The 27843-nt window shown below is 39.3% G+C and overlaps 4 protein-coding genes across 4 annotated transcripts; 3 read left to right on the top strand and 1 right to left on the bottom strand.

Annotated features, from left to right (window-relative positions):
- The first annotated feature begins 611 nt into the window (after positions 1-611).
- Positions 612-4845, top strand: LOC111216545 (zinc finger protein 271-like). The gene has a single exon (XM_022738072.1). It carries the CDS (start codon positions 612-614, stop codon positions 3753-3755), a length of 3144 nt encoding a protein of 1047 aa, XP_022593793.1. The 3' UTR covers positions 3756-4845.
- Positions 4846-8468: 3623 nt separating this feature from the next.
- gpank1 (G-patch domain and ankyrin repeats 1) lies at positions 8469-12839 on the top strand. The gene is made up of 4 exons (XM_022738234.1): positions 8469-9562; positions 9656-9797; positions 9887-9962; positions 10800-12839. Exons 1-4 carry the CDS (start codon positions 9089-9091, stop codon positions 11245-11247), a joined length of 1140 nt encoding a protein of 379 aa, XP_022593955.1. The 5' UTR covers positions 8469-9088; the 3' UTR covers positions 11248-12839.
- A 132-nt stretch (positions 12840-12971) lies between these two features.
- Positions 12972-21093, bottom strand: LOC111216640 (cytochrome P450 3A40-like). Its single transcript, XM_022738231.1, has 14 exons — positions 20980-21093; positions 20496-20589; positions 20301-20353; positions 19959-20058; positions 19023-19136; positions 18815-18903; positions 17322-17464; positions 17098-17225; positions 16141-16216; positions 15865-16025; positions 15686-15753; positions 14752-14910; positions 13950-14112; positions 12972-13820 (listed from the first exon to the last, which is right to left on the bottom strand). Exons 1-14 carry the CDS (start codon positions 21048-21050, stop codon positions 13719-13721), a joined length of 1521 nt encoding a protein of 506 aa, XP_022593952.1. The 5' UTR covers positions 21051-21093; the 3' UTR covers positions 12972-13718.
- A 561-nt stretch (positions 21094-21654) lies between these two features.
- On the top strand, positions 21655-27496 carry LOC111216641 (cytochrome P450 3A40). The gene is made up of 13 exons (XM_022738232.1): positions 21655-21808; positions 21959-22052; positions 23230-23282; positions 23481-23580; positions 23684-23797; positions 24263-24351; positions 24472-24620; positions 24842-24969; positions 25055-25121; positions 25209-25369; positions 26392-26618; positions 26755-26917; positions 27172-27496. The coding sequence occupies exons 1-13, from the start codon at positions 21738-21740 to the stop codon at positions 27259-27261; spliced, it is 1506 nt and encodes a 501-aa protein (XP_022593953.1). The 5' UTR covers positions 21655-21737; the 3' UTR covers positions 27262-27496.
- Positions 27497-27843: the final 347 nt, after the last annotated feature.

The raw sequence follows: 27843 nt of genomic DNA, 5'->3' as shown, positions 1-27843 counted from the left end.
GTTGATTCAGATGTGTTGAGTAATCATTTTTCATTTTCTTTAGAGGCTGTAGTTTGTACTGTTAGACGTGCTATTCATCATTCACGAAAACTGTCTGTAATCACAGTTTAGGCTTGGAGACTAGACGTTTTTAATAGAAAGTCTGCATTATTTAATCTGTGCGGTATGGAGTTTGAAAGAGAGAGGAGATTAACAAGCAGGGAGGGTTGAAGAAAAACAAAAAAGATGCAATGAGTTGTGTTTTTGGAAAGTCAGGATATCTCATCCTCTGCGGTATCAAAGTTGACTAATTGTTTTGCTCTGTCCCATGCAAGTCCCCTTTTTTTATTTATTAGTAAATCCCCTAAATAATTTTCATGACTGATGCAGGAGCGGTTCAGGCCTTCTCTAAGCTTTATGTGTTTTAGTGCAACAGAAAGAAATTACATGCAAGTCTGAAACTAATTTGTTTGTTTCTCTTCCAGCTTTCCTAGACTTTCCTGAGTGGGATGAAACATCAGGAGCTTAAACACGGACCAGAGAGGGTGATATTTTAATTCGGTGACTCTTACTAGAGTCAAAGAAGAAATAAAATTAGCCTTAGTGAAAAATCACACACCAAAGTTGTAAGAATGGGTGAAGTGACAGTAGAAGTAGATGAGGAGGTGACGAAACAGGACGTCTCCTTTGAGCCACTCCCAGAGCCTCTTCTGATAATTCTGTCCCCGCCTCCACCTTTCTTACCTGTCCCTGGTGAACCCACCATGTTTTGGCACAAGTGGCTTAAAGCTTTTGAACACTACCTCGAAGCGCTCGGTGAAAACGAGCTGGTTGACTCCAGTAAGTGTGTACTTCTACAGAACTGCCTTGGCCCAGAGGGGCAGCGTATCTACACAACACTGATCCATGGTGAAGCCACGTATGCTGCAGCCATCTCAACGTTGGCGGGGTATTTTGACTCTGACCACACCTCTCAGAAGTACCGCCTTAAGTTCCACCAGAGGGCTCAGTTGCCTGGAGAGACCGTAGATCAGTTTGCATCTGCATTAGAGGAACTGCTGAGGCCTTGCAACTATGGAGACTTACAAGATAAACTTATGTTGGCTCAGCTAATTGAGAAAACAAACTGCCCACAACTAAAAGAGAGGCTACGGTTGGAGAGGGAAACGCTGACCTTGGCTGCAGCGTTAATTATCGGTAAAGAGGTGGAATCCTCTTTAAATGAATCTGAACTGTTTGGTTTTCACGAGGTCAGTGTGGATATTGGAGATGATTTAGATCCTCCTGTTCAAAGGAAGGCCAAAAGAGGACGACCTCGGCGCGGGGAGAAAAGAACAAAAGCTAAACCACGCTCGACAAAAACCCCAACAAAACCGTCTAGGTACAAAGACAACTACTATTACAGTGATGATAAGCTATATTATAGTGATAATAATGAAGATAAGTCCAAGAGTGCAGATGAGACTAATCCAGCTTGTGATAAAACCAGCAATAAAGGTGATAATGATGAAAGTCAAGCCTCGTCATCATCACAGACGATGGAGGAGGAAGGCTGCGACAAGGCTAGTAATGATGACGACGACGACGACAATGATGATGATGATGATGAAGATGAAGACTTTGTCGTTTCCTTGGACAATTCAAAAGGCCCCCACTGTCCCATCTGTATTGATAGGCGCTTCAGAGATGCAAACAAGCTCGCCAGACACATGAGGACGCACACAAAGGAGAAACCGTTCACCTGCCCCATCTGTGCCACGACCTTCAGCCAGTCGTACCACATGACCCGACACCTGAGGAACCAGCACGGCGCGGGACAACACGTCTGCTCCACGTGTGGGAAAAGTTTAGGAAGCTTTTCAGAACTGCAAAGTCATAAGAGGATGCATACGTTGCAAGTCCTGTCATGTCCCGACTGTCATGAAAAATTCACTAATAATGGTGCGTTTCTTATGCATATCATGTCGCATAGAAAAAAACAGTCCACTCAGACAGCGAGACGGAGTTTCCAGCGAAGTGATGAAGTGAAAAACGAAGCAATAATTGAATCAAGTAAGAAGAAGAATAATGAGAGTGAGGATTGCAATGATAATGTTTCTGAGAATAATGCAGACTCTGCTGGTAATGGGGATTCTCAGGAGAAAAGATCTGGAGTTAATGTTAAGACAGAAGTCAAGGACACAAATGAAGCTAAATCTCCAGATGGAGGAAGTAAGAAAGAAAAAGACGCCTCTAAAACAAAAACAAAAGGTCATTTTTGTCCCATCTGTGTTGACAGGCGCTTCAGAGGTCCAAACAAACTTGCCAGACACATGAGGACACACACAAAGGAGAAACCGTTCACTTGCCCGGTCTGCACTTTGACCTTCAGCCAGTCCTACCACATGACCCGACACCTGAGGAACCAGCACGGATTGGGCCAGTACATCTGCTCCAAATGTGGGAAAAATTTAAGTAGCTGGTTGGAACTGAAAGCTCACAAGAAGACTCATGCAGTCGAAGGCCTGACGTGTCTTGCTTGTGATAAACAGTTCAAGGAGAAGGCTGCACTAGCCAGTCATCTCAAACTACACAAGAAGGTCCAGTCCAGTCCTCGAAGCCTCATCTGCGGCGACTGCGGCAAAGTATTTGGTCGAATGTATCATTTGAAAAGGCACATAGTAACCCATCGCAAAGCAGCAAACGGTGAGTGTTACACATGTCCTGATTGTCAGAAGAACTTTGCCTTCCCGGAGGACCTAAACAAACACCTGGAGATTCATGTGAAAGAAAACAATGGGACATGTCCGAAATGTAACGAAACCTTCAACAGTCCAGAAGAACTGGAGACGCACATGGGGGTTCATGAAAAGTCTTACACCTGCAACACCTGTGGAAAGAAGTTTAAGGTCGAGTACGCACTGAAGAAGCACGAGCAAGGCCACCAGAACGAACAGTATTACTGTTCGTTGTGCCGCAAGCGCTTCATCAAGCTGTCTCACTACAAGAGGCACATACTGGTCCACGACAGGCGGGAATCTAGATGTCCACATTGTGACAGCGTCTTTCTACAGTTAACGGCCTTGAAATATCACCTGCGGACTCATACTCAAGAAAGACCATACCAGTGCACCTGCTGTATTGAGACCTTTGAGGTAAAGGAAGATTTGGAGCAACACTGTCTCAAACACAGGAAATTCAAAAAGGAGAGGCCGTACTCGTGCACTCGGTGTGATTTGGCTTTCTCCACGCTGATGGAGCTGACGGAACACATGAGCACCCACGAGGGAGAGCAGCCGTTGAACTGCCCCGTCTGTGGCAGGACTTTCTTGAACAAGAACAAACTGGAGAAGCACCTGAGCATCCACTCGGGGGAGAGACCTCACCTCTGCTCCATCTGCGGCAACGGCTTCCCGTCCGCCGCCAGCCTCAAGTTACACATCCACATCCACACCGGAGAGAAACCCTTCCAGTGTTCGCAGTGCAGCAAGAGCTTCAGGTCGTCCAGCGGGCTGCGGCTCCACAGCAGACAGCACATGGAGGTGCGGCCCAGCTACGAGTGTCCTGAGTGCGGCAGGACTTACGGTCGCATGACGGAGCTGAAGATGCACCAGCGGTATCACACGGGGGACAAACCTTACACATGCACCTGCTGCAACAAGCGCTTTATTAGCAAAGACAAACTGAACGTTCACATGAGGATACACACAGGGGAGAGGCCATACTCCTGTCCCCACTGTGGACAGACATTTACACAGACCGGGGACAGAAATAGACACATCAGTAAATACCACTAGTTCGATTCTGTAATATCACAACTCCAGTGAAGCTTTGGTTTTGAATTATTGTGCCTGTGGTTTTGCATGTTTGTATGGGTGGGTGTCATTAAGAATCAATTCAGACTCAGATTTTTGTAATATTATTTGAGAAAGAATAAGAAACCAAAATATATTTAAAGCCCTAATTTAGCTAGATTTAAGCTGCCATGAGCACTCGATTGTCATGAGTGATGAGACTTTGATTCATTTGGTAAAATTAATAATTCTCTGTTGTAGAAAACAAAATCGAAAACAACACCATAAAGTACATCCTTAAAATGATCAATCAACCAATTTCCATTCACCACCTCTCTGACACAGTCTAAACAGAAAATAACCATTGTAAGTTTTACAAAGATGATATTGCTAGGACTGGGGATCATTATTAACAATAATCTAAATGATACTTTTCAGTACATAATGTGTGTTTCTATAAAAAGCCTTTGTTAAACAAGCCAAATGTGTAAACACAAGCTTTGTATTGATTCATTTTAATCAAAACCTGTCTGATCAAAAAGTAAGTAAAGTGCAGTCTGCACAATCATTCTGTTCTTTTCTTCGATCCCAGATACTTAAAATGCCTTTTGGTCAACATCAACAAAAATTGGATGGGAGTGTTATTGGATTGTACAGGGGTGTCTGTTTTTCTAGTAACTGTGCAAAGTACTGGAGTAAACAAAGCACTAGCTGAGTCATTACACCCTAATACATTGGGATTGTTTTGTTGGCAAACCTTTTAATGGATTGAGGGCAAAAACATGCAAAATCACTGTACTAGTGTCAAAACTGATTTCTCTGTGCAGCATAACAAGCTATGCTCTTTTCTGCAAGCTTCAAGTCTGGACTCTTCAAAAGCACTACATCACCACTCAATACAATCTGCATGAGGGTTTACTCCCTGTAATTCATCCCTCCCACCCTTGTGCCTGACACATCCTTCATGCAGCACTTTTCTCATTCAAGCTTCCTGATCTTACCAACAAACACTTGTAACACGCATGTGAACTTCTATCATCTGGTCTTTCCGAGGTCCACAGTTACACCGAGATTGGTCTCACACACACACACACACACACACACACACGAGCCTGCTGTCAAACTGGATACAATCATGGTCACACAAATGACACTAAAAAGATTTCGGAGATCTTGTTTAGTTCTTTTGTTTCGTCATAATATGTTTGTTTCGTTTCACTTTTTTTCATGTTTTTGTTCAGGCTTCTCTGTAGCCAAACTTTTTTTTAACTGTGTTTAGAAAAGTGCCATAATAATAAAACTATTATTCACTCTACTAGTATGTGTACAGACATTTTTGAGCAATTTTTGAAAAAGGTAAACATGCTTAGACTCGGAAGTACTGAATTATAATAATGCTCCTCACATCTGAAACCTAACACATGCTCAATACATGAGCTATTACTGTTTGATCCTGCATTTTATCAATACATCTGTAAGTACATGAAACTGCATTACTGTATTTATCTTTAATTGATCAATCAGGTGCAAGCAGAATTGAATGAATCTGTCTCCATATAGACCACCACATCAATTATTTAATCACCATTAATTACTCAAAGCCATGTGTGCAGTTAAATGCCTTGACACTAAACGGACTGGTCAATGTGTGTTGTCGCTCAAGAGACTGTTTCATGATGAAAGCCAATCAAATAAGCTTTACTGACAAGGTAACATAATTATCAAAGATAAACTACATACCATTGAATGCAGTGAACATTTTCATTGGAAAAAGATTATATTAATCACAACAAATATATGTTTTATTAAAACCCTGTAGATATATGAACACAAACAGAAAACAATAGAACAAGGTTAATAAAAGAAATGGCATACAGATACGTATTTTTAAACTAAGAGAGCTGCTAATGTAATCTCTCCAGAAATATAAGATGGGTATTTGATTAATGTAATTCCAAATGATAATGTTAAAACAACAGAAACATGTATTAATGATAATAACAAGATGATAGATAATCTGATAATGAATCAATACAGGAGCAGGAGCACAGGCAAGAAACAGGTGAACCACATGAGGGTGCTGATGGGACAAATCTTTGAGAGGGCCAAAAATGATCTCACTCTTACAACATACGGCGTTATATATTTATGCAAAACAACAAAACAGTACAAAGTATATGTGTAGGATGTTTAATTGATAGTAGATGAACAGTATACAAGCAATAAAACAGCATTAAATGTTTCCTAATTGACACAAGAATCATGTTGAGAGAAGAAAAAGAGAAAAGGCACAAACCCAATTAGCTTGGACTAAATAGAGACATCAAGGTAAAAGTAGACCTGCGGATGGACTCTTCTGACATTTGTAATATGTTGAGATAATACACATAGACATTCTATGGTGTCAGAAGTTGAAATTGTATTTAGTATTGTCCAGGTGTGTGTGACATTATAAATAATAAATGATGGATGAGTTCCACTTAGCTGCTTCAGTTTCAGGTTCCTGGTAATGTGCATGCTGACTCACTGTCACACTATATTCACAGTATTCTAAAACACTTTTGTACATGGTTATAGTATTTTCATGTGGTATCTTTTTCAATGTATCAATGTATATTTATATTTGACTGTTGCAGTATTTTACCTTTTTATTATTTCCTTTAAATATGTTAATTGAACGTAAACTAAACACCAAGCCAAATATCTTTTAAGTGAAAGGGTTAGGGTTTCTGATTCTGGTTTTGTGATGATGTCATCATCCCTTCCTCGTGCTGCTACAGCCTACGCAGTGTGTGACATTGACGTTACAAGTAGAATTTGACCATTTTTAAAACGTGAATCTGATTGGACTGGCTACCCCTACTAAATTAACTATTTTAATGAGGTTGTATTTGCCACTAAACAGTGCCAGCTAGAGTTAGGCATAGAGTCAAATAGGCTCTCATTTTCATTGGCACCAGTAAATACCACTTAAAACACAACCAAGTAATGTAAGTGTAACAGACTCTCCTGTGTTTGCTATGTGCTGTGCTTTTTGAAGTGTCTGAACTGCTTTAAAGTGTTGGTTGTTGTTGGATACTGTTTTGGGGTTCACACATTGAGTACAGAAATAAAAACATGTGTGGCTATAGTGCTCGTTGTACTCCATCACCATGTCACATTTGTTGTTTTGATATGAAATACACAGGCGAACACAAGACGCTTGGTTACATAAGGTTTAACATAACCTTTTTCATGCTGAGGAATTTGGCGTGAACATAGGGGTGGGCCCCCTGACAAAGACATCATATGATTACCTTCTTGGGTAATCGCAATCCACGATCTGCACTCTGTTTCCACTCTGATTTTATTGTGAAGGTCCTAATGAAAAAATGTGATTTGTATCTTTCTGCTGCTTTGACGTCTTTTTCAGATGTCTATCTGCTCCCTGCCATTACAGATCCACAATGCTCTATAAACCTAATCTGATTTTTTGCTTAGTTCATATGGAGTATTCATTTGTATGGTGCTGTTATTTATTCCTGAGGTGCTAAATGTAAGTGTTTAAATTAGAAAATGAAGTCGCTGCTAACTAGCTTGCTTGCTCCTCCTCGGTTGTCCTACCTGCAGCGGGTCTCTGGTCCCACGGACAGACTGTAACTCCACGGTCTTGGACTGCAGCTTGTGACTGTGGTTCTTGTTGTGCTCTGTTGGAGAACTGCTACATGAGCTGCTAACCAAAGTCACAGAGACTACTGAACTTTTACATTTGAATATCTAAATTTAGCAGCTTTTAATGTGCTCTGTACATTTCATCTGAAAAGTAAATCATGATCAAAGTACAATCATTCATGATATGAGTCAGATCGCCCACCCCTCTGTAAACATATGTATTTTAGGTAAGCAGCAGACTCAAACTTGTTAGCTGTAGTTACTGTTAAATGCCACCTTTGCTCTCTGTTCTAAAACTAGTACATTTATTAGTCAGTTTTCATTCTTTTGTACTTCAAGTATTGAATGGATGATTGATAAATATTTAGTTATTTCCATAGACAGATTAGTTTGACTTGAAACCTTTCTTTCACTTAAAGGGAAACTTCCAGGATTCTTGTACCTGCAGTTGGAACTGTCTGAGGCCACTTCATTTGAAACTGATGGGAGCTTCCTGCATAACTTGCACCTGACTAAGTTAAGAATGGTAAGTGAAATGAATTTCAATTTTTTTTTTTAAAACTTACTCAATACTGTATTGTGAAGAGCTACCTAAAATGGCCTGGTTTTCCCAGGAATGGAAAGTTTATTTTATTTAGTATAATTGTGTTTTCATGAGCCCACCTCAGGCAAGAAATGGTAAGTCATGGGCATTACTACACCCCACACCTGTATGGCTGAAATTAGAAACGGAAAAAGGAAAAGGATTTTGAACTTGTAAAGTGATGTTCACAAATAATTACCGCTGTTCACTCCTTTCTCACTCTCCTCATTATCTCTTCGCCCATTCCTGCTTCCTCCCCTACTCCACAGGTTGTCCTAGTATAGTAGTTTTACTTAAATAAAATTATAGTATAGAGTTACATTTTTTTTTTTTTTTTTTACATTGTGGTATTTAAATTTTACTTCATAAACACCATGGGTTGTTCATGGCTTACAAAGTTCAACAGAGGAGGCGACCCCCAGTCCCATAGGTGGCAGTATTTCCCTTTAGTCACGTAACGTTACGCACGGTGTTCTGTTTACAAACAGGAAGAGGGGGTCACGTTAGCTTGTGGTAACGTTCTTATGCTTAAAGAAATTAAGTTATTGTTGCTCCTAGTTTGCGCCTTCTTCTGGATAATCACTTTAAGCGACCAGGGAAATGTTAATTGACTGAGTTCGTTAAGTAATCATAAATTATCAGCCATTCATGTGTCTGAAAGATAATGCTAATGCTAACCTAGGCTAACCACTTTGGTAAAGCTACAAAGGCTGACTGTCGACTCTTGTCTTATTCAGGCAGTTAAATGTAAATTGCGTTTGGTAAAATATAACGTTGTATAGTGTGTATAAGAATAAGTCTGACAGAAAATCACTCGTACCACCACATGTCAAAATAAGTAAGCTAGCTACTTTTGCTTGCTAGCTTCTTTGCTAACAAATAGGGAATTATAACCTAAACATGATATTTGTGGCTCATTAAATGTAAGACATTTCTGTTGTGTACGTCCACATTTCACCAGCCTTTTAAAATCTCAACGTAATACCATAGTATGCTGCCATAGCAAGAGCATTTCAGCTTTCCTTAGCTGAAATAGGATACTGTTACTCAGACTGACTTTCAATGAAATGACAGTGAACTAGTTAGACTACAGGCAGTCCTTATGGCTACTTTAGGCTTTACTCCTGCCAGTGAGCAGGATATTTTCAGCATTGAAACAACAGGACAGTCCAGCTCTTTAACAGGCTGTGTGCTTAGTGGGGAAGAGGCCAAGCAGTTCTATGAAAATTTAATGAAAGATGATGATCAAGGACAAGAAGTATCAAGGAGTACATTTAGCAAAAAATGTTATGGCAGGGCCCATCAAAGTAAACAGGGGAAAAGAGAGTCCAATAGGAGAGTCAGGAGGAGAGTAATGGCTGCAGATGTGCAACAGGATCAAACCAGTCCAGCTGTGGAAAGATGGATTGGTACTGAAAGTGAAGGCATCCAAAGGAGAGAGACAACAGCAAGAGAGACAAGCAACTCAGAAAGGTCAGTGGAGCTCCAGGGACTCAGGTTGCTACGCTGTGCCCACGAGGGAGACCTGTCTGGTCTCACAGAGCTGCTCTCAAAGGGAGTCGACATAAACTTCCAGGTATAATAGTTACAGCTTCGTCTTAGTCTTAAGGAGGTTTTAAGGAGTCCCAGCAAATAATCTGTATTTACTTGCTTGCATTCTCCCCTCAAGGATTCTTTCTTCTGGACGGCTATGATGTGCGCAAGCTGGTCTGGACAGAGAGCCGTGGTGAGGCTCCTGCTGCAACACGGAGCAGCCTGGGTTGGAGTGGTTGATATGCAGGGCAGGGATGCCAAAGACCTGGCGCTGGAAGGTATAACCATGCAACTCTTATCATAACTTTATATTTGTGTTTGTCTGAACAGTGAAATTGAACTAATCCATGTCTAACTTCTTCCCCAGCGGGCCATAATGAAGTCCTGGAAGAGTTGGAGAGCTATGGGAGAAGTGCACAGAGAGACACACAATCTCATAGCAGGTGAGCACAGTCTCAGTTGCTTTAAATCAAATTGAACCCAATATTAAGTAATTTCAGGTAGGCTGTACAATAGATGAACAAAAGTTTGGTTTCTGAAACTAATGTTCTGTTCACCATATTTATAGCAATGACAGTGGGCTAAACAATAGATATAATAAACACAGCTGATTTCTTTTTGACATTGTTTGAAAAGGTTCACTAAAATGTGGTGATTTGCGAGTTGTTACTAAGATATATACTGAGCAGGATAGTTTAAAGTTTGAAAATAAAGTGCTCACTGGTGTCAAAGTACGCATTGGTGACACTGATTGTAAATGACCTCATGTCATAGGTGTTACTGCAATTTCCTGTTGCTTATCATGAGAGTGCTGGAACTGGCTCACCTAAATGACATGCAACCATCATTAATGTGATTAACTCCACCCATTTGTTTCCTGCTTGGACAAGTCAAAATCTCTGCTGTGAAAAAACTGTCAGTTGGAAACTGAATCAGTGGTGAAAAATCAGCAAAGGCTAGCCTTACATAAACGCACAGGTGTTTTCACTTGCTCAGGTTGAATGGTAAAGGTATAGTTAGTCCCACCCTAACAGGTGACACATAATTAATTGGTAGGTGAGGGAGATGTCAGTCACATACAAGCTTCCACAGAATGAGGACTTTTGCGTTTGTCCCCCATCACTTACATTAGGAAGGGATCTTTTAATGGCCGGTACGAATGTGAGGAATCATTATAGCAAGCATAAAAACTGTTAAAGTACATTTTGGCACTCGATTGTTGTTTGAAGCCAGATGTAAAAAACCTTAAACCTGTCCTTTCATATCCCTTTGTTCCTCAGTGCCTCCCAGACTCAGTGGTGTGATGTGTGTTGTAGCAAGTACAGCAGCAGCCTGTCGTCACATCTCTCCTCCACTCTCCATCAGTTTAATCTGCGGCGTCCTCCAGCCACCCCCTTCTACTGTCTACCTCCCTCCAGCAACAGCTACAAGATGATGGTTCGTTGCGGCTGGAAACCAGGAACAGGACTGGGGCCAGAGGGAGAGGGGCCGCAACAGCCAGTGCCAACTGTGCTGAAGAGAGACCAGAAGGGTCTGGGGTATGGACAGATGAAAAGAGCCAAAGTTACGCACTTCCGAGCCAGGGATCGTGATGCCGTGAAACCACCATCCAAGGATAAAGAGGAGAGGGAAGGAAAGGGGAAGGGGAAGAGGAAGGAAGAAAATAAGAGAAAGGAGCAAAAGGATAAAAACTGGGAAAGAGATTTTCGTGCTTCTTTTTATCTTTGACACCAGCTCATTGACTTTCCTACAAGCCCTCTGCCTCAAACTTATCTGAAAGCATCTCAAATGAGATGTGGTTCTTTATTTAAAAATGTGAAGGTGATTGTAAAACTGTTGGAAGGTGTCTTCTCATGGAATATAATATGAACACCTTGACTCTACTTAGAAAGCTGATAACATATCCAAGGGTGGAATCGGTTGAACTTCTGCCTTCAGGTTATGCAATCACCAAATGTGGTATTCTGCTTACTCTTTAATACTAGATATGGTGTGTTCATTGTTGACCCACTAAGACTGTTTCAAAAGGTTACATAAGATTTTTATTAACATTTATTAGAAAATACAGGAGCCCCACTGATCTAAAACTTCACAGAGAACACTGATTATTGTTCATGATATGGGAAAGGAAGTGGGTTTTTTTTAGTGTCCAAAAGTTGGTAATAAAATCTAAAACAATACTGAGACCTTGATTTATGTGTCTGAACAGGCATAAAACAGATTGGCTCAGAATTTTAGTTGCATCTAATTCTCCTGAGTGACTACAGCAGTTTCAATGTAGAATATGTTATACAACTACACGGACCAGCAGTGAACTCTCCTTTTGTTGCCGTTCCTGGTTCCTTCTCACCTAATTTAACACACCTACGCACATGTGACTGGTGAGTCACTTGTTTATGCATGCTATGCTGTATCAGCACGTCACCTATGCTCTTACTTCTTTACATATAGCGCGGTAAAACTGGTAATTCTTGCATCAGTCTAGAGTGTTTATGTCTCAAAAGCTGGCCTCTTTTCTCTGGTTATGTGTTGGTACTTTCAACATTTTATTTAAGTAAGCACAGCTCAAGCCAAATGAGTGAACTTTAACCCTCTGTGACACAGTGTGTAGCCTCAGGTCTTATCAAGCCCCATTTCTATTTCAAAGCCCAGGCTGAAGATGACAGGTGACCGGGCTGTGGTCCTCAAAGATGAGCTTTTGCTGAAAGCTCAGTAATAAGCACTGTCACTGTCACAGCTGCATTCAGGTTGCTTCCATGTAGTTGTGTAGGTGTCCTGCGAGTGAGGTGGGGTTTGCAGTCTCAGAACTAAACTAAAAGACACAAGAACTTCAAAATAGTATGAGGCTCTTGTTATGACCCAGGGGTCATTTGGAGCACTTTTCTGATGTGTAATTTGTGTGTGCTTTAATGTGCTTGTGTTGTGCTGAGGTGTGTGTGTGTGTGTGTTGGGATGTAGGTGCGCAGGGGCTGATTAAATGATTAACTGTGAGTTTGTAGGTTGTTCCAGGGAGCTGATTGATGCCAGCCTCCAGGCTTGCATTGTTTTAAGGCCGGCTTCTTCCAGCTTCTGCAGGGGCTCATCTCTTTCCACTTCCAACCAGCCTGTCATGCCAACATGTTCCAATATTGTAAATAGTTGCTTATGTGAAATGTCAGCACAGGTGCCGTAGGGGTGGGTAGCAATTTTGTTTAACCCAATTTTCTCCTGTTTTTGGTAGATTAGGAGTTAGGTTAGTGGCTTGTCTTTTTGTTCCTCTTTTGTTTGAGTAGGTAAGTTTAGGTTCCTTAGTCTTAGTTACTTCTGTTTGTTATTTTGCTGTTAGCCCACCCTGAAGATAAAGAAATCTTGAATAAAAACCCTAATGGGCTGTAATTCCTTGTGGCTGGTGGTTCTTGGGAGCTGGGAAGAGGGGCGTCTCTCAGCATTCATGTTGCGCCAGGGTTTCCCCTTAGGCCGAGTCGTAACACTCTTTAATACCAACTGGAGTACAAGTGAAAATACAACAGCTTATATACAGTTTTAGAATGACATATACTCCCTCTAGTCCTTCCCACCATTATGTTTCATAGTTGTCTCAGATGCCACGGTACTGCCCTTATCCTGTTCCGTCCATAAACATATTGGTGGAATCAAACTTGGCTACAACAATTCCTCAGGGCCTAGTGCTGAAGTATAAGGGTGCAGTTGTCAGGGTAAGAGGTGAGGCAAGGATTGTTTCTGGTAGTCGTGTGTATCGATTATGAACCACCACACGAGTGGTCTTCAGTTTCCTTTCACCTTCCATATACATGCAAATCAGTAAAATAACGTGTAAGAGTAGATATGAGTGTGTCGGACTGATAATTATCCTTCAAACAAATTGTATTGTTTGGTCTAATCATTGATACATTTGGTACATAACATATTTGGATCGTTAATCAAAAAGGTAATCCATGTTTTGACATGCTAATCTGTATGCAAATTCTTTTATGCATGGATCATTTGACACAAAATGCCATAATTCATGAACATGGTGCACATATAAATTCCAAACCGTCTGTTCTCCAAAACTCAACAAGATCAACTGTCACTGTCTGTTTTGATTCAGATCAGATTACAAATCATGAACTTTATGCAGTATTGTCAGGTACTAACAGCAAATTTAGAAGATGGTTTAGTCTTGAGGGACGTATCTCTACAAGTCCTCCCTAGTTTCACTAGTTGTCCACATTTTCTGAGGTGGTGGAACGTTTCTCCAGCTTTAGTTTGATTGGTCGTAAGGGTCCTAACAGGCCTTGAGGATCCATCTGCAAAGGGATCTGTGAAATGGACAAATTCACTGAATTAGAAACTTTTTTTCTCTCTCTCAATGCAAATATTTCGTCATGTTATGTAATAGAAAACAAGTAGATTGATCCAAGTATGTAAGCTAACTGAGATATAATCACCTCTGTTTCCTTGCAGACTGAGAAGCTGTAGTTCTGCAAAACTTCCACCAAGGCCAGTTTAGTCATCACCAAAGCAAATCGCATTCCTATGCAGTTCCTTGGCCCAACGCCAAATGGCAAGTAAGTGTACGGGTTGATGCTCTGCTTGTTCTCCTTACTGAATCTAGAAAACAGTGGATAAAATAGAAGTTCAATATTTATGCGTGAGTTTCAAAATTATTTTAGAATAAAGTATCTTCAAATAGCATTTGTTTCTATTACTCGTTTCTTTAGTCTTTGTCATACGCTTTTATTATAAATTAAGGAAATTCAAATTAATTTTGTTTTAAAACCAATTGAAGTGCTGTTCTGATTACTCTCTATAAGTCATAATACAAATGATTCATACATAGTCATCTGGTGATACAATTTCATCTATATCATTTTAAGTGTGTATTTACAATGGTCACAGTTTCCCAAATGTCAGTTGATATAAGCATCAATATTTCTTTAAAAAATTCTAAAATGACTTAATTCCTGGCTGGGGGGCCCCATTCTCTATAACCATTTACTGGAGCTTGAGATTGCATTATAAGCCGCCTCTGTAGCCTAATGGTAAATGCATGTGCCACATAATTGCAACACCAACAGTCCGACTCCTGGCTGTTGTTGCATTCTGTAACCCTCTCTCTCCTCTACAAATAAAGCCAAAAATGCCATTATATATTCAAAGCTGTTAGGGTGATCTAAAAATATAATTTTTTACTCAGTTGTTTAGAGAATTATTACAATTTAATCCTTGTGTTAACACTCTAGCAGCTACCTGTCAGGTTTGAACTCTTCAGGCTCTGGCCACAGCTCAGGATCATGGTGCAGAGCGTACACTGGAATCATAACGGTGATGTTCTTCGGGATTGTGACTCCATTGATCTTGACAGTTTCTTTGGCCTCTCGTTCGATACGTGCAGCTGGAGGGTAGAGCCTATTGACAAAACAAGAATATTTTTAAATACTGTATGTCTTTATCAGACTAAATATTTAATCCAAACTACTCCAAACTTAAAATTGTGTATTCTTGAAACACTTTTGGTTGCCCTTGAATTGGTGATTTTTGCTATTGTTTCAATGGATGGCTATGGTTTGAGCATTCATTATTATTTAAGTGTAACTGTTTTGTTTTTTGTTTTTTTAGCAGCGAGACTCCAGGGACAAAGTTTTGGGCTCCCATAGGATGAATAGTAATACCTATGGTGCTTCCCTGACTTTACTTGTAGTGTTCATCAAGTCAAATTTTGAATTCCTCCAATATTTTGCTCTGTGACTAAATACCTGCAGAACTAATGAGATTCCAATCAGCCTTTGCTGTACTTTGTTTCGAGCGCTAATTAGCAAATATTAGCATGCTAACCAGGTAAACATGGCAGCCATGGTTAGCATGCTAACATAAACATTTTGTTACAGCCTCACAGTGCCACTAGCAGCAAGGCTGCAGACTCCTTGTACATTGAACACATGAAATTATTTTTGGATTGTGATGTAAAAACCAAAGAAATGTAAACCCTGAGGCCAGACTCCTTTTTTAAAGTTTTTTTCTTATTTATGTGTGTTAATCCTGAGTGGGTTTGTTACTGGGAGCAACATTTCACATTGTGCAGTCATTTTGGTTCAGAACAGATTTTTTTCCTCCTCTTAAATGTTATTGTGACAATATCTAAACCTGACATCACATTCAACTAGCTTAGAAAAATGCTCATTACCTCAGACACTCATTGACCACACTGTCCAAGTACTCCATCTGCATCAGAGCTTCATATTGGACCGGACCCTGAGGAGTTGTTAAAACTGTTTGATTAAACACAATTCTCACCTTGAAAACTGGTTTCAATATGATAAACAATGGAGAGAATGTTCCCAGAACCAGAAACTTCTGCTCTACCTTATTTGGGAAAGTAGAGTCTATCTCCTTTTGCAGGCGTTTCATGACTTCAGGATTTCTTGCCAAAGTGTAGACCAAGAAGACGAGAGTAGTGGCACTTGTCTCATAACCAGCAAACACAAACATTGTCGCTTGAGAGACAATCTCATGATCAGTAAGACCTGTTAGGACCGGCGGGATGCATGAACAGGGATGCAGATGAAAGAAGGGCGTCAGACATTTGAGTGGACATTTGTGTCTCTGTATGTGTGAGTGATGTAACTGATGTCTAATTACCCTTATTCTGCTCTTCTTTCCTGGGTTCATTGACTGTCTGAGAGTCGATCATATGTTGAAGTATATCTCCTGAATTCTGGAAACAGGTGAGATAATTGGTACAAATGTTCTCATGTTTTATGTGGTTGTGAGTATGGTTGTGTTATATGAAAACAGTGTTGTATACCACGACATGACAGAGATTTACAGTTTTTGGGTTATTGTATTGTCTTAAAGATGAAATACTCTGAAATACTTTTGTCAGGTTTTCAATTCGCTGGATTAGTCAGTTTATCGTTTCCATCTAGTTGTTTAAACCATAAATGTTGACTTTTATTGTTGAAACAATAGTTTACCAAACAATATCACCAAAACGTTAAAACTTTCAAACATGTTACATGATCTTCATCAGCAAATGAGGACTTCTCATCCAAAGTTCAGTTTCAAAGTCTGTGCTTGACCTGGGAAGCTACATCTCATTCTTTGTCAAATATTTTTCCAGTGTTGACCGTCATGTGATATGAGCCATCCACATTAACGAGTTGACAATGTTTCAACTTTAAAAATATGCACATAACCAGATTAATGGAAAGAACTGAGTTCCGATTGTGTTTCAGTTTGAACTCAATACAAACACATACACAATCAAACTTGCATGATTAATGCAAGTTTCGCTTTACTTTCTGACGAAATACACTTTGAAAATGCAGATAAAATTAAAATTCTAACATCTACATGTACATTTCCATGACAACCGGGCATCTGTGGATGATGGTCACGTGATATTATCCAAAGCTCTAGAATAGCTACTAAATGGACCTTGAGGTTGAGATTGTTTGGCAATAATGTCTTCTCAATTGAATTTCTAGAAATGTTACCATCATAATGTTCAGTATATTACTATCATGATACAATATTAGCTACTGTAGCCTGCAATGATAGAATATTTTACCTATATTGTGTGTATTTTGCACAGACCTGGTGTGAGCTCCCAATGCGTTCTGCTCTGATCTTCTCCACAATCGCTTTAAAGAAAGCAGTAGAAGTCTTGGGGAAGAGGGAGAAACCCAGCAACTTCAACAGAGGAAGAAAGATTGGAAAGAATCCTGAGAAGGAAAAAGGGGTAAATAATTATTACTGTAGTCACAAAACATACCTGTCAATATAAAGAAAAAAGGTGGAATGGAAAAACAGTGGAGTACCTTGGAAAAGAAAAAGACTAATAGAGATTCTAAACAGCTTTGAGCCATGGGTGATGAGGGGACTTGAAGGGTTGTTGATCGAGTCCATATCCACATTGAATGCACAGCTCGCCATCACATCCATACTATAGGGCCCAAAGAAACTGACACACGCAGATTATAATCATTGATCAGTGGTTGAAACCAGCGCCACAGGCATGTTGTATGTTGTTATTATGTTTGCTCCATGGCCTCTTATTAATGACACTGTAAAGTAATGTCAGCTTAGTTTGAAAATGTCTTCATGGAAAAGTTATTGAGGGCATATGTTCATGTGCATTCAGAAATGTTGATATTGCACCCACTGTTTAAACCTTACAAGCAGGAATTCAAATATATAGAAACACCCCCATTTTTTTAGTTGTTACTGAAATGTGTAGTAGTAGTGGTGAAATGGCTCAGTGTACCGAAATTGAGACAAATAAAGAATAATAATAAATAAGGAATCATGGAATCTTAAATCCTTGATCTAATCTAGATTTTTGAGTCTTTCAGCAGCTGAACACGCTCATGGTGTTTTTCCTACAATGAAAATCAAATACTGTTCGCCCCACCACTGTTGCAGAAGTTCCCGCAAATGTGTTGCACTTGTTGTTTGCTTTGTTTTCACTTTCTGTCCAGTTCATCCCAAACCAGATCTACAGGGTTTAAGTGTGGAGACTGTTTTGCTCTTTCCATCATGTGAAGCCACAATCTGGTTCTTTCAATGTTTTGGCTCATAATCTTGCTGCAGGATGAACCAGTCCATCTTTCTTTGGTACTTACCTTTTTCTCACCATTCTCCAATATACAGTTTTGCAATACAGTATTAATGGATCTGGGGGTGTAGTAACAGTTTGTTCCAATATTGCCTTTGTACAGACAGAGGGTTTGTAATTCATCAACTAAAGTTGGGGCAAAGCCCTGTTTTTTATGTAACTTAAATGTTTATTTGTTTTTTCAGTTTTTGTTTTTTTCACTTTTTTCTTTCTTTCTTTTTACCTCATGCAGTTTATTTTTTATACACTGGACTTGAAGTGGTGAAATTTGGTTTAGGTTTTGGCTGAGGACGTTTAGAAATCACAGTTTGAAAGATTGATTTTCAGACATCTATTTAAAATCAAAATGAAAAGTATTTATTTATGTTTATATTTGTTAAAGGAATATTTTAACATTTTGGGAAATACACTTATTCATTTACTTGCAAAGAGTTAGTGGTTAGATTAGAATATCAATATCATCCTTGTGTCTGTATGGTAATTATGATGCTACAGCCTGCAGCTAGCTAGCTTAGCTTGGCACAAAGACTGGAAACCGATGGAAACAGCTAGTCTGGCTCTGTCCAAAGGTAACACAATCCACCTACTATACCACCTTGAAAGCTCATTAACACATTTGTTTTCATGCAGCCATCTCTGTGACCATACATGATTCATGTAACATTTAGTAACCATTTATTGGATGGCACCACTTACTCTTTTACAACTATAACGTCATCATTGCCCAGCCTGGACTGCAGCTTGTCTGTCAGTTTGCGGGAATGATGTTTCATGATACTAAACATCTTAAACAGAGGAAGAGAGAGCAAAATAAACCGAAGTAGAATAAAGGTGAAGATGAATATATAAATAGTTTCAATCTACCCAAATATGAATCGAAGAAATTAGAAAAATTGACCCCTACCTCTTTTATACGACCAGACGTGAAGATGGGGGAGAGGATGTTACGAATCCTTCTCCACTGATCATCCTTAACAATAGTCACCGCGTCATACAGGTCCCCGTTCAGAAGGAAGTCCTAAAGAGTCATAAAGGTCACATGCATGTATATGTGTGCTTACTATTGTATGTATTTGTGGTAAAGCTATAGAAAACCAATAAATACATAAATAAACAGTCTTATCCCTTAAGAAACATGAAACTGCCTACCAATGGTTTCCAACATTCAATGTAATTGGCTGATAGTACATGTTTCCTCTGAAGTAGTGTTGGCTCCAGTGATGGAATTGCAATTCTACTTGACCTTCGACTCGTTAATTGACCACTTCGGTCCAGAATATTAGCGTGATTAATGAACTAGTTCAGTATTATAGATCTGTGCATGTTAGCATGCTAACATTAGCATAGGATAACCTCTTGATTTACTCTAGGTATAACAACATGGTCATGGACATTTTTTGCTTTACTAATGATAGGTCTCTCAATTTCATCAATGAAATTATTTTGTTTTCTGATGTGTTATTAATATTACAGGTTCATGTGGTCAATAGCATGGCAACAGACTTTAATGGTGTTTTCAAATTAGGTCATATTCAAACTATTGTATTCACAACTTGATGTATGCTAATGTTTTTAAAAAAAAAATGTTTTAATTCTTTAATTAATTTGTTGTCTGGACTTCTTGTTCCCAGTATGATTATTTACCAGTAGTGAAAAGGAAAAAAAATGACATGTATTGTTACAGTCAGTTTTCATGCATTTCACAACCACTGAGCCACCAAGCATGAGAACACATTCTCACCAGCTCCATTACTCTGCTACTGTTCAGTGTCTTTTAAACAACATTCTTCTGTCTTTTATTGCTTTTAGTGTTAATCTTGTGTATCTTGTGTGTTCTCACCCTCCGGTTGGTGAAGTAGGTGAAGCACTCCTTTACCAAGATGGTTTTCAGCATGTCAGGATCCATCACAACCAGCATGGGCATCTTGAGCTCATATGTGCTGGACATTTACATAAACATACATTTACATTTTGTGAATTTAGTGGAAATCTCTTTGTAGTGGAAATCTTCTCAGTATAGCAGGACAATATTTGCTCCCATTCAGACACTGCTGACATAATCAACCAAGTTAGAGTCAAGGGTCAAAACCTGCCAAACACACAATTTCACAAAACATACAATAACAATTTGGTTTTCAGCCTAGTTGTTATATTTACACTTCTAAAAGCTTTTTAGACTTACCCCCATACTTTCCCATACTTTTTAGCGCACTCCAAATCATCCAAGTAGTAAACCTGGTAACAGAAATTAGCCATTAATTATAGACATCGTTGGATCCTTATCAATTCAGCCTGAAATTTATTTCTAAATTTATATTATGAAAATGATTTAAATCCATTATTAAAAATTAAAAATAGAACTCAAGGATGTACATACAGGGTTAAACCTGCAGATTGATCCAAAGTACATAAATGGCTTGGGACCAGGGATCCCCAACTTCTCAAATACTCCATAAGTCCAGTAGCCATTCCTTTGCAGAACAGAGGAGAATTAAATGTCTTAAAAGCCACAAGGTGTTAATCAGACAGTTAACTGTTCAGAATCGTCAGAATCAGAATACTTTATTGATCCGCAGGGGGAAATATAAATTACAGTTGCTCTCTCAGCAAGAACAGAGAATAGGAAGTAGATTATAAAGACAAAAAAAAAAGATGAAAAAATAAAATAAAGTAGAAAAATAAGTCATTTACTATAATATATAATAAAAAAAAATAGAAACATGATAAGAAGTATGAAAGGATATGCGTTTAAAATCGCACTTGTCTGAAAGTGTCAGAATTGCGCAGTTAGTAGTAACGTTGCCAAAGACGCCAAAGTGAAAATAATCAACTTTGATTCGAACACAACCTCCGATCCTTACATAACAAATATGCAGATGAATGTTATCAGTAGGATCCATGTTTCCAAAGAGAAGAAAGGAAGAAAGCCCATGGCTCTTTCTTGCTCAGCCGAGTCGCATTGATCTCAGTTTGCACTAAACTCTGACTGCACTTATAGGGAGGGAGTGGTCTCCGTGTGGCCCTCTCTCACCTACTGTGCAGTGACATAGTTTCGGGAAAGGAAAACAACCAAAGCGAGTGAGTTCCTGACACCCATCCCTCTTTGTTCATGCCTTGACGCGTCTTTGTGTGAATAAATATGACAACTTGACCACAACACACTCGACTACATATCCTACACACAACTGCGAAAACATAAAATTAGTGTTTCATGATTGGACTTTGTTTTTCTTTTGTCCACTTGAACCAGGAAATGTAGCGTGAGCCAAGAAGAAACTACAAGCAGTTTGTCTGAACTTTGTGCGACTTCTTTCTTTCTTAACACAAGCAATATAACAATTGAGGCCACACGATTGCAGCGCCGCAGATGACAGCGCTAACACAAATGATTATTATAAATTTCTCTCTCTCTCTCTCTCTCTCTCTCTCTCTCTCTCTCTCTCTCTCTCTCTCTGTCAATCATTCATCTGATGTCTCTGGCTGCTGCCATTGGTTGAACTCTCACTCACTTGCCTTACTTATGCAACAGGTCCGTGCAGCAGGACATAAAAGCCTCTGGTCGTGATTGGTTTCGGGGGAACCAGTTCCACCACTGACAGAGGAGAGGCAACGTGAAGAGATGGGCTACTTTCTCTATTTCTCCGCTGAGACATGGACCCTCCTGGTTGCTCTCATCACATTGATACTTGTGTAAGTGTCCAAGTATATTTGTACATGTTGTTGTACATGTTTTTGTAAGTGTATATGATGAAAATCTCTTCTCTTCTCTTCTCTGCTCTTCTCTTCTCTTCTCTTCTCTTCTCTTCTCTTCTCTTCTCTTGTTCATTTTGTTTTTCGCAGGTATGCCTATTGGCCATATGGAACATTTAAAAGAATGGGCATCCCTGGTCCCACACCTGTCCCTTTTTTCGGCACTATGCTGGCATATAGAAAGGTTGGTAAATATAATTTTTGCAGAGGCAAGAGTAACCCACAGCATACGCTCAGTTGGCAGTCTATTAGGCACACCTAGCTGAAACTAATGCAGTCTAATACAACAGTCCTGCAGTAAATCCTACCTTCATGTTGCTGTAGTTTGTGGTGCTGTTGAACTGTATTACATCATACAGAGAGGTCTTTCTTTTATTCAGCCTACCCTCAATACAAGTCAATGGTACCACAAACCTGTAGCCTGTAAAAAGACAATAGGAGGTTCAAGCAAATGGAATATTAAAACCTTAACAAAGGAGGAATTATTACGAGACTGTACACATTAGTGTTAGCTATATGTACATGACTTAGCAAGGCAAATACTGGTATGATAGAACACCAAATAGGAACATTAAATGTATTTATTATATTAATGTTTCTGGTCTATGTGTAGTGGTTTTGTATAGTAAATTTGAGGCATAAAGTTGAACTGAGCTGCTCTATAGCTATCTAAACTATGCTTGCTGACAACATTGAATGCCCCTTTGGTTATTTTTTGGTTATAATAACTGGTCACTAGTCAGCAATCATTACGCGTACCATGGGGTTTTGACAGTACATATACCATAGGAGGTGTGTTTGCAGAGTTTAGATCTCTAAGAAGACAGTGCATAATCTGTCACACAATTCTACAGCCTTTAAGGATTGCTTCAGAAGTCTTTTCCTTAGCTGTGCTCATTAATAGGTGAATGGAGGTGGTGACGGTGAAAAAAAATGACATTTGAAAAATTCAACAGTGGCCGCACTTTTCAGAAACAACATCCTTTTGACTCAGACATAAGGACAGTTTTAGTAGGAAATACAACTGAAATATTTGGTAGAAATTTGTTCCCAGTGAAAGTTAAGAATTAAGAGGGGAAAGAAAGCCTTAAATGCCTTAAATTCTTTATATGTAGATGGAAGTATCTCAGCTGTATTATTGAATTTTGACAATGTGTGTTTGAATTTTACCACTGGTGGCTAAACTACATTGTACTTTGATGATTATTTTAAGAATTAAAAATGCTTTCTTTTACTGTTATTTAATGGTATCAGAGCTGGATTTTAAATTGTAAAAACCGCAGAATTTTATACTATTATTGATAGTGATTTACATATTTGAATATATTGTAAAAGTATCTCATTTATTATTATCTACCTAGGGATTCACTGGCTTTGACACAGAGTGCTTCAAGAAATATGGGAAAACATGGGGGTAAGTCTGCATGTATACATGTAAACAGTATTATGTCTACAGAGTGTTAATGCATGTATAGAAGATATTTCTGTTTGTTGTCCTTAGAGGAGCTCGTATGTCCGAAATGGAAATAAATAAAAAAAACGAGAATGAAAATCTCACCTGGTGTTTTAATAACTTTATATTCATATTCTGCTCTTTTCTTATCACATTTAGCATTTTTGATGGTCGTCAGCCTGTGCTGTGTATCACGGACCCTGCCATGATAAAAACTGTTCTGATAAAGGAGTGTTACTCTCTCTTCACCAACCGCAGAGTACGCACACACACTATGTAACGCGTTCACTCACTCATTATGATCGCTGCTTTTTAGTTGAAGTCTCACCCTCATCGGCAGATGTTTTCTAACTCTAATACAGAACTTCCGTCTGAATGGCCAATTGTACGACGCTGTGTCCATCGCTGAAGATGATCAGTGGAGGAGGATTCGCAGTGTCCTCTCTCCCTCCTTCACCTCAGGAAGACTGAAAGAGGTAAGACCCTCTACTCCTCTTTGCCTCGTCTGGCTTCTGTTGCAGGTTCAACATGATATATTTTTCTATCAAGCTCTGAGCTGCAACTTAAGTCGATTCTTTCTACAGCCGAGGTTCCCAACCTGTTTGGTTTGTGACACCTTAAAATGAAGCTATGCCTTCTTTTGAGCCCTTATAGATAGATATAGATTATATCTATAGATGTAGTTGTCATCAGTTCAACCAAAACATGTTTTCCCTCTTGGACTGCGTCATTTTTAGGATTTTTAGAGGCCTAAATTATCGTTTTGTCCACTTGAGTCTCCCACACTCATCCTGGAAACTCTTTTTGGGGTTTTGACCCCTACATAGGTAAATACTGATCTAGAGGAAGCACAAACAGAAACAGCAGGAACTCTGTGCCAGTGTAGTATTTCAACAAGTCAATGTGTGACTGTTTTTCCTCTCCATCTGTCTGTACCTCAGATGTTTGACATAATGAAGCGGCACTCTGCTAACCTGGTCAGCAGCATGAATAAGACGGCAGAGAAGGATGAGCCCTTAGAGCTGAAGGAGTAAGAACACTCACTACTCTCCAACTGCATTAATTTGAAATGGTCCCAGAAAATGCATTACATCAACTATTTGTAAGCTTGAAAGGATGAGAATATCTGATGGGTTTGTGTGTTCTTTAGGTTCTTTGGACCGTACAGTATGGATGTCGTAACCAGCACAGCATTCAGTGTGGACATAGACTCGCTCAACAACCCCTCAGATCCCTTTGTCACTAACATCAAGAAGATGCTGAAGTTTGACCTTTTCAACCCTCTCTTCCTCATTGTTGGTACGGTGTTCATTTTACTTTTGTAAAATACAGCTAATTATAAATTTGTCCTTCACCTGGCTGGTAAAGCAAAAACATCTGTGTTAGGTAACTTACTGTGAATGTTTACAGTCAGTTCACTCACTGGCTTTCTTGGCTTTTACAGTTTCAAATTCAACTTAAACTCAAGATAACTTTTTATTGGTTAGGAACTAAATACATTTCATTCTATATATTTTCAGCCTTCTTCCCCTTCATGGGTCCTTTATTTGAAAAGTTAGAGTTTTCCTTTTTCCCTGCCTCTGTCACGGACTTCTTTTACGCTTCACTGCAGAAGATCAAGTCTAATCGAGAGACCAGCAAGCTAAAGGTATGTATGTATGTATGTATGTATGTATGTATGTATCAGCAGATTCAGAAATATAATCAAATTCCTCATAGATGTCTGCTTTCAGAGTCGTGTGGATTTCCTTCAGCTGATGATTGACTCCCAGAAAAACCAGGGGGGAGACCAGGATAAAGGTGATAAACACTCACACAGCCATCTGCATACATATGACAGCTCAAAGTGAAGCTATTCTAAATCACAACTCCTTTCTATCTCCTCAGGTTTAAATGATCATGAAATCCTCTCTCAGGCCATGATTTTCATCTTTGCTGGATACGAAACAAGCAGCAGCTCTATGACTTTCCTGGCTTACAATCTGGCGAGAAACCCTCATGTCATGAAACGGCTGCAGGAGGAGATTGAGTCTACTTTCCCTAACAAGGTACGTAGGAAGTGAGGAGGGGACAAAGTTCAAGGTATCAGAGAGTAATTCATTCAAAGCTACCTTCATTGGTTTTTGGCCACTTGGGGGCAGAGGAACACCATAACAAGCTGACGAACATGTTGACCTCACATCTTTAAAAGTTGTTATGGCTAATTTGTTGGTAAACAATTGCAAAATTGCAACATGGAAGAACATTATCATTAATTTGAAATTGTGTTTCTAGCCACGCTATGAATTTAAATCAGCTGTGTCTTGGTTTCCTGGAATGCTTGAGAAAAGTCATTAGCTGCTAGATGTTTAATTTTACTGGCTGTTGGCTAACATTGTCTGTCTGCTAATTGCTGGGCAGGTTGCACACAGAATTTCTTTGCCTAAAATGGTGACCGACAGTACTCATGCTTCATATCCTTGGCTTATCATACAGAATGGCAACAGGGGAAGCAAATAGCCCTCATTAAACCACAACTTGTTGGTTTGTTTTTGGTATGGATTAAACAAGACAGAGTATATTGTATTAATTAAAGCTTTAAAAGTTATAGTTAGCAGATTTTGTTACCTCTAACCAGAGCCAGGTTAGCTGCTTGTTTTTAATGCCACGCCAAGCTGGCTATAGCCTCATATTTACCGGATAGACATGAGAGTGGTGTTCATCTTCTGATCTAACTCTCTGAGTAAGCATATTTACCAAAACTATTCTATTACTATGAAAAGAATTGATCAGTGGAGCTCTGACAAATGGTCTGTGTCTTAAAATCCAACAGTAGGTACAACAAAAATGAGAAGGTGGTTGCCTTTTTCTTTTTACTGGAATCAGTAAATTAAAGATTATGGTATGGTACAATTTGTAGTCACACCAAAGTAGTAGTATTATAATTTTACAGGCTATATCAGCAGCAGTATCTTGTCAACCATCAGTGTATTTATTCAGCATTTACCTGAGAGAGCAGTGGTCTGCGTTTGAGTGTCATGAGTAAGAATTCATTATAGTCATGTATATATGTGTCTGTGTTTTTTTGTAGGCTCCTGTTGATTATCAGGCACTGATGCAGATGGAGTATTTAGACAGTGTCATCAATGAGTCTCTCCGACTGTATCCCATTGCCCCACGCCTGGAGCGTGTGGCCAAAGCATCTGTTGAGATAAATGGCCTTGTAATTCCAAAAGATATGATTGTCTTGGTCCCCACGTGGCCCCTGCACCGGGACCCCGATCTGTGGCCTGAACCGGAGGAGTTCAAACCTGAGAGGTATAAGAAGGATTTATACATTAAGATTTGCCAAAACAGCCAGTAAATGCTAAAAACTTCCTCAGAGAGGACCTGAGCTCTGCAGATGATTGCCTCATTTCTGTTCGTTAACATTTGTCTGTATGTGTATCCTCAGGTTCAGCAAGGAAAACAAGGAGACTATTGACCCCTACACATACATGCCTTTCGGAGCAGGGCCTAGGAACTGCATTGGGATGCGATTTGCTCTGGTGATGATGAAACTTGCAATGGTGGAGATCCTCCAGAGGCACAGCTTCGCTGTGTGTAAGGAGACAGAGGTGAGACAACAGATGTTTATCTTTACACACTGCATGTTATTGTTTTTTTTTATGGTGTATGAGTAATCTTATTTATAATCTTGATATATTTATGAAATTAAATTTCCTGTCTGTCAGTCTAAACATCAAAAGATGACACAACAGATTGATTTGTAAACATTTAATATATTACTGAAACTGAGCTAAAATGTCCAATACCAAATCTAATTCTATTTTTCTCTTTCTCTTTCTCTCTTCACAAAATTTCCTGCCAGATCCCCTTAGAAATGGACATCCAGGGTCTGATTTCGCCGAAACGACCAATCAAACTGAAGCTGGTGCCACGTTCCGAAACCTCCAGCTAAAAACCAACAAGATGAAAGATTGTCATTTTAACATTTTACTTGTGTTGCATACTGACTTATCATGTCTGATTTGAACTAACCAAACACATTGTACAATTCTGTGTACCTCTGGATCAGTTGCTTCTCTTTTTTGTTCCTGTTAAAGTGTCTTTCTTATTAATATTCAGCCCAAACTCTGAAAAAGCTATGTATCTATATTTTTAAGCCTGTGTTAATAATAAAGCATAGTATGGATTTTTCTCCTGTTATTCTTACATGTAAGTTAATTGCTGTTATAGCAACATGCAATTTGTAGGTGTTGCAAGTGATTAAAATGTGGCTATATAATAAGTAGTATGACATAGACCTTTAGATACAGACAAGAGAAGTTTTGAAAATATGAGGACTGTTTCTTCACTAGTAAGTTAAACATATAGAGCACAGCGGCTGTCTGAAGTATGGGCTCATGTCATGTGGACAAAATAACATCTTACAATATACTATACAGCCACCATGGATAGATTATTGATTGAGTAAACTGGGCACAGGCGCAGGGGCCAAAGGAGACGGGGCTCCTGGAGCAGGTGAAGTGTTTGTCAAACA

Source organism: Seriola dumerili, unplaced genomic scaffold, assembly GCF_002260705.1.
Source record: "Seriola dumerili isolate Sdu_G_001 unplaced genomic scaffold, Sdu_1.0 BDQW01000035.1, whole genome shotgun sequence".
Classification (NCBI taxonomy): Eukaryota; Metazoa; Chordata; class Actinopteri; order Carangiformes; family Carangidae; genus Seriola; species Seriola dumerili.
Note: the sequence above shows the minus strand (reverse complement) of the source record. Positions and strands in the feature narration are given on the sequence as shown.

What these genes read in the sequence shown, in the direction of transcription:
- LOC111216640 (XM_022738231.1), bottom strand. Translation starts at nt 21,050, where the DNA reads ATGGGCTTTCTTCCTTTCTTCTCTTTGGAAACATGGATCCTACTGATA. An exon ending in GCATTGGGAGCTCACACCAG is followed by an intron (nt 16,217 to 17,097) that starts GTCTGTGCAAAA and finishes ACCTGTTTCCAG; the next exon opens with AATTCAGGAGATATACTTCA. An exon ending in GAAAGAAGAGCAGAATAAGG is followed by an intron (nt 16,026 to 16,140) that starts GTAATTAGACAT and finishes CGGTCCTAACAG; the next exon opens with GTCTTACTGATCATGAGATT.
- LOC111216545 (XM_022738072.1), top strand. Translation starts at nt 612, where the DNA reads ATGGGTGAAGTGACAGTAGAAGTAGATGAGGAGGTGACGAAACAGGAC.
- gpank1 (XM_022738234.1), top strand. Translation starts at nt 9,089, where the DNA reads ATGGCTACTTTAGGCTTTACTCCTGCCAGTGAGCAGGATATTTTCAGC. An exon ending in GAGTCGACATAAACTTCCAG is followed by an intron (nt 9,563 to 9,655) that starts GTATAATAGTTA and finishes TCTCCCCTCAAG; the next exon opens with GATTCTTTCTTCTGGACGGC. An exon ending in CAAAGACCTGGCGCTGGAAG is followed by an intron (nt 9,798 to 9,886) that starts GTATAACCATGC and finishes CTTCTTCCCCAG; the next exon opens with CGGGCCATAATGAAGTCCTG.
- LOC111216641 (XM_022738232.1), top strand. Translation starts at nt 21,738, where the DNA reads ATGGGCTACTTTCTCTATTTCTCCGCTGAGACATGGACCCTCCTGGTT. An exon ending in CTATGCTGGCATATAGAAAG is followed by an intron (nt 22,053 to 23,229) that starts GTTGGTAAATAT and finishes TTATCTACCTAG; the next exon opens with GGATTCACTGGCTTTGACAC. An exon ending in GAGGAGTTCAAACCTGAGAG is followed by an intron (nt 26,619 to 26,754) that starts GTATAAGAAGGA and finishes GTGTATCCTCAG; the next exon opens with GTTCAGCAAGGAAAACAAGG.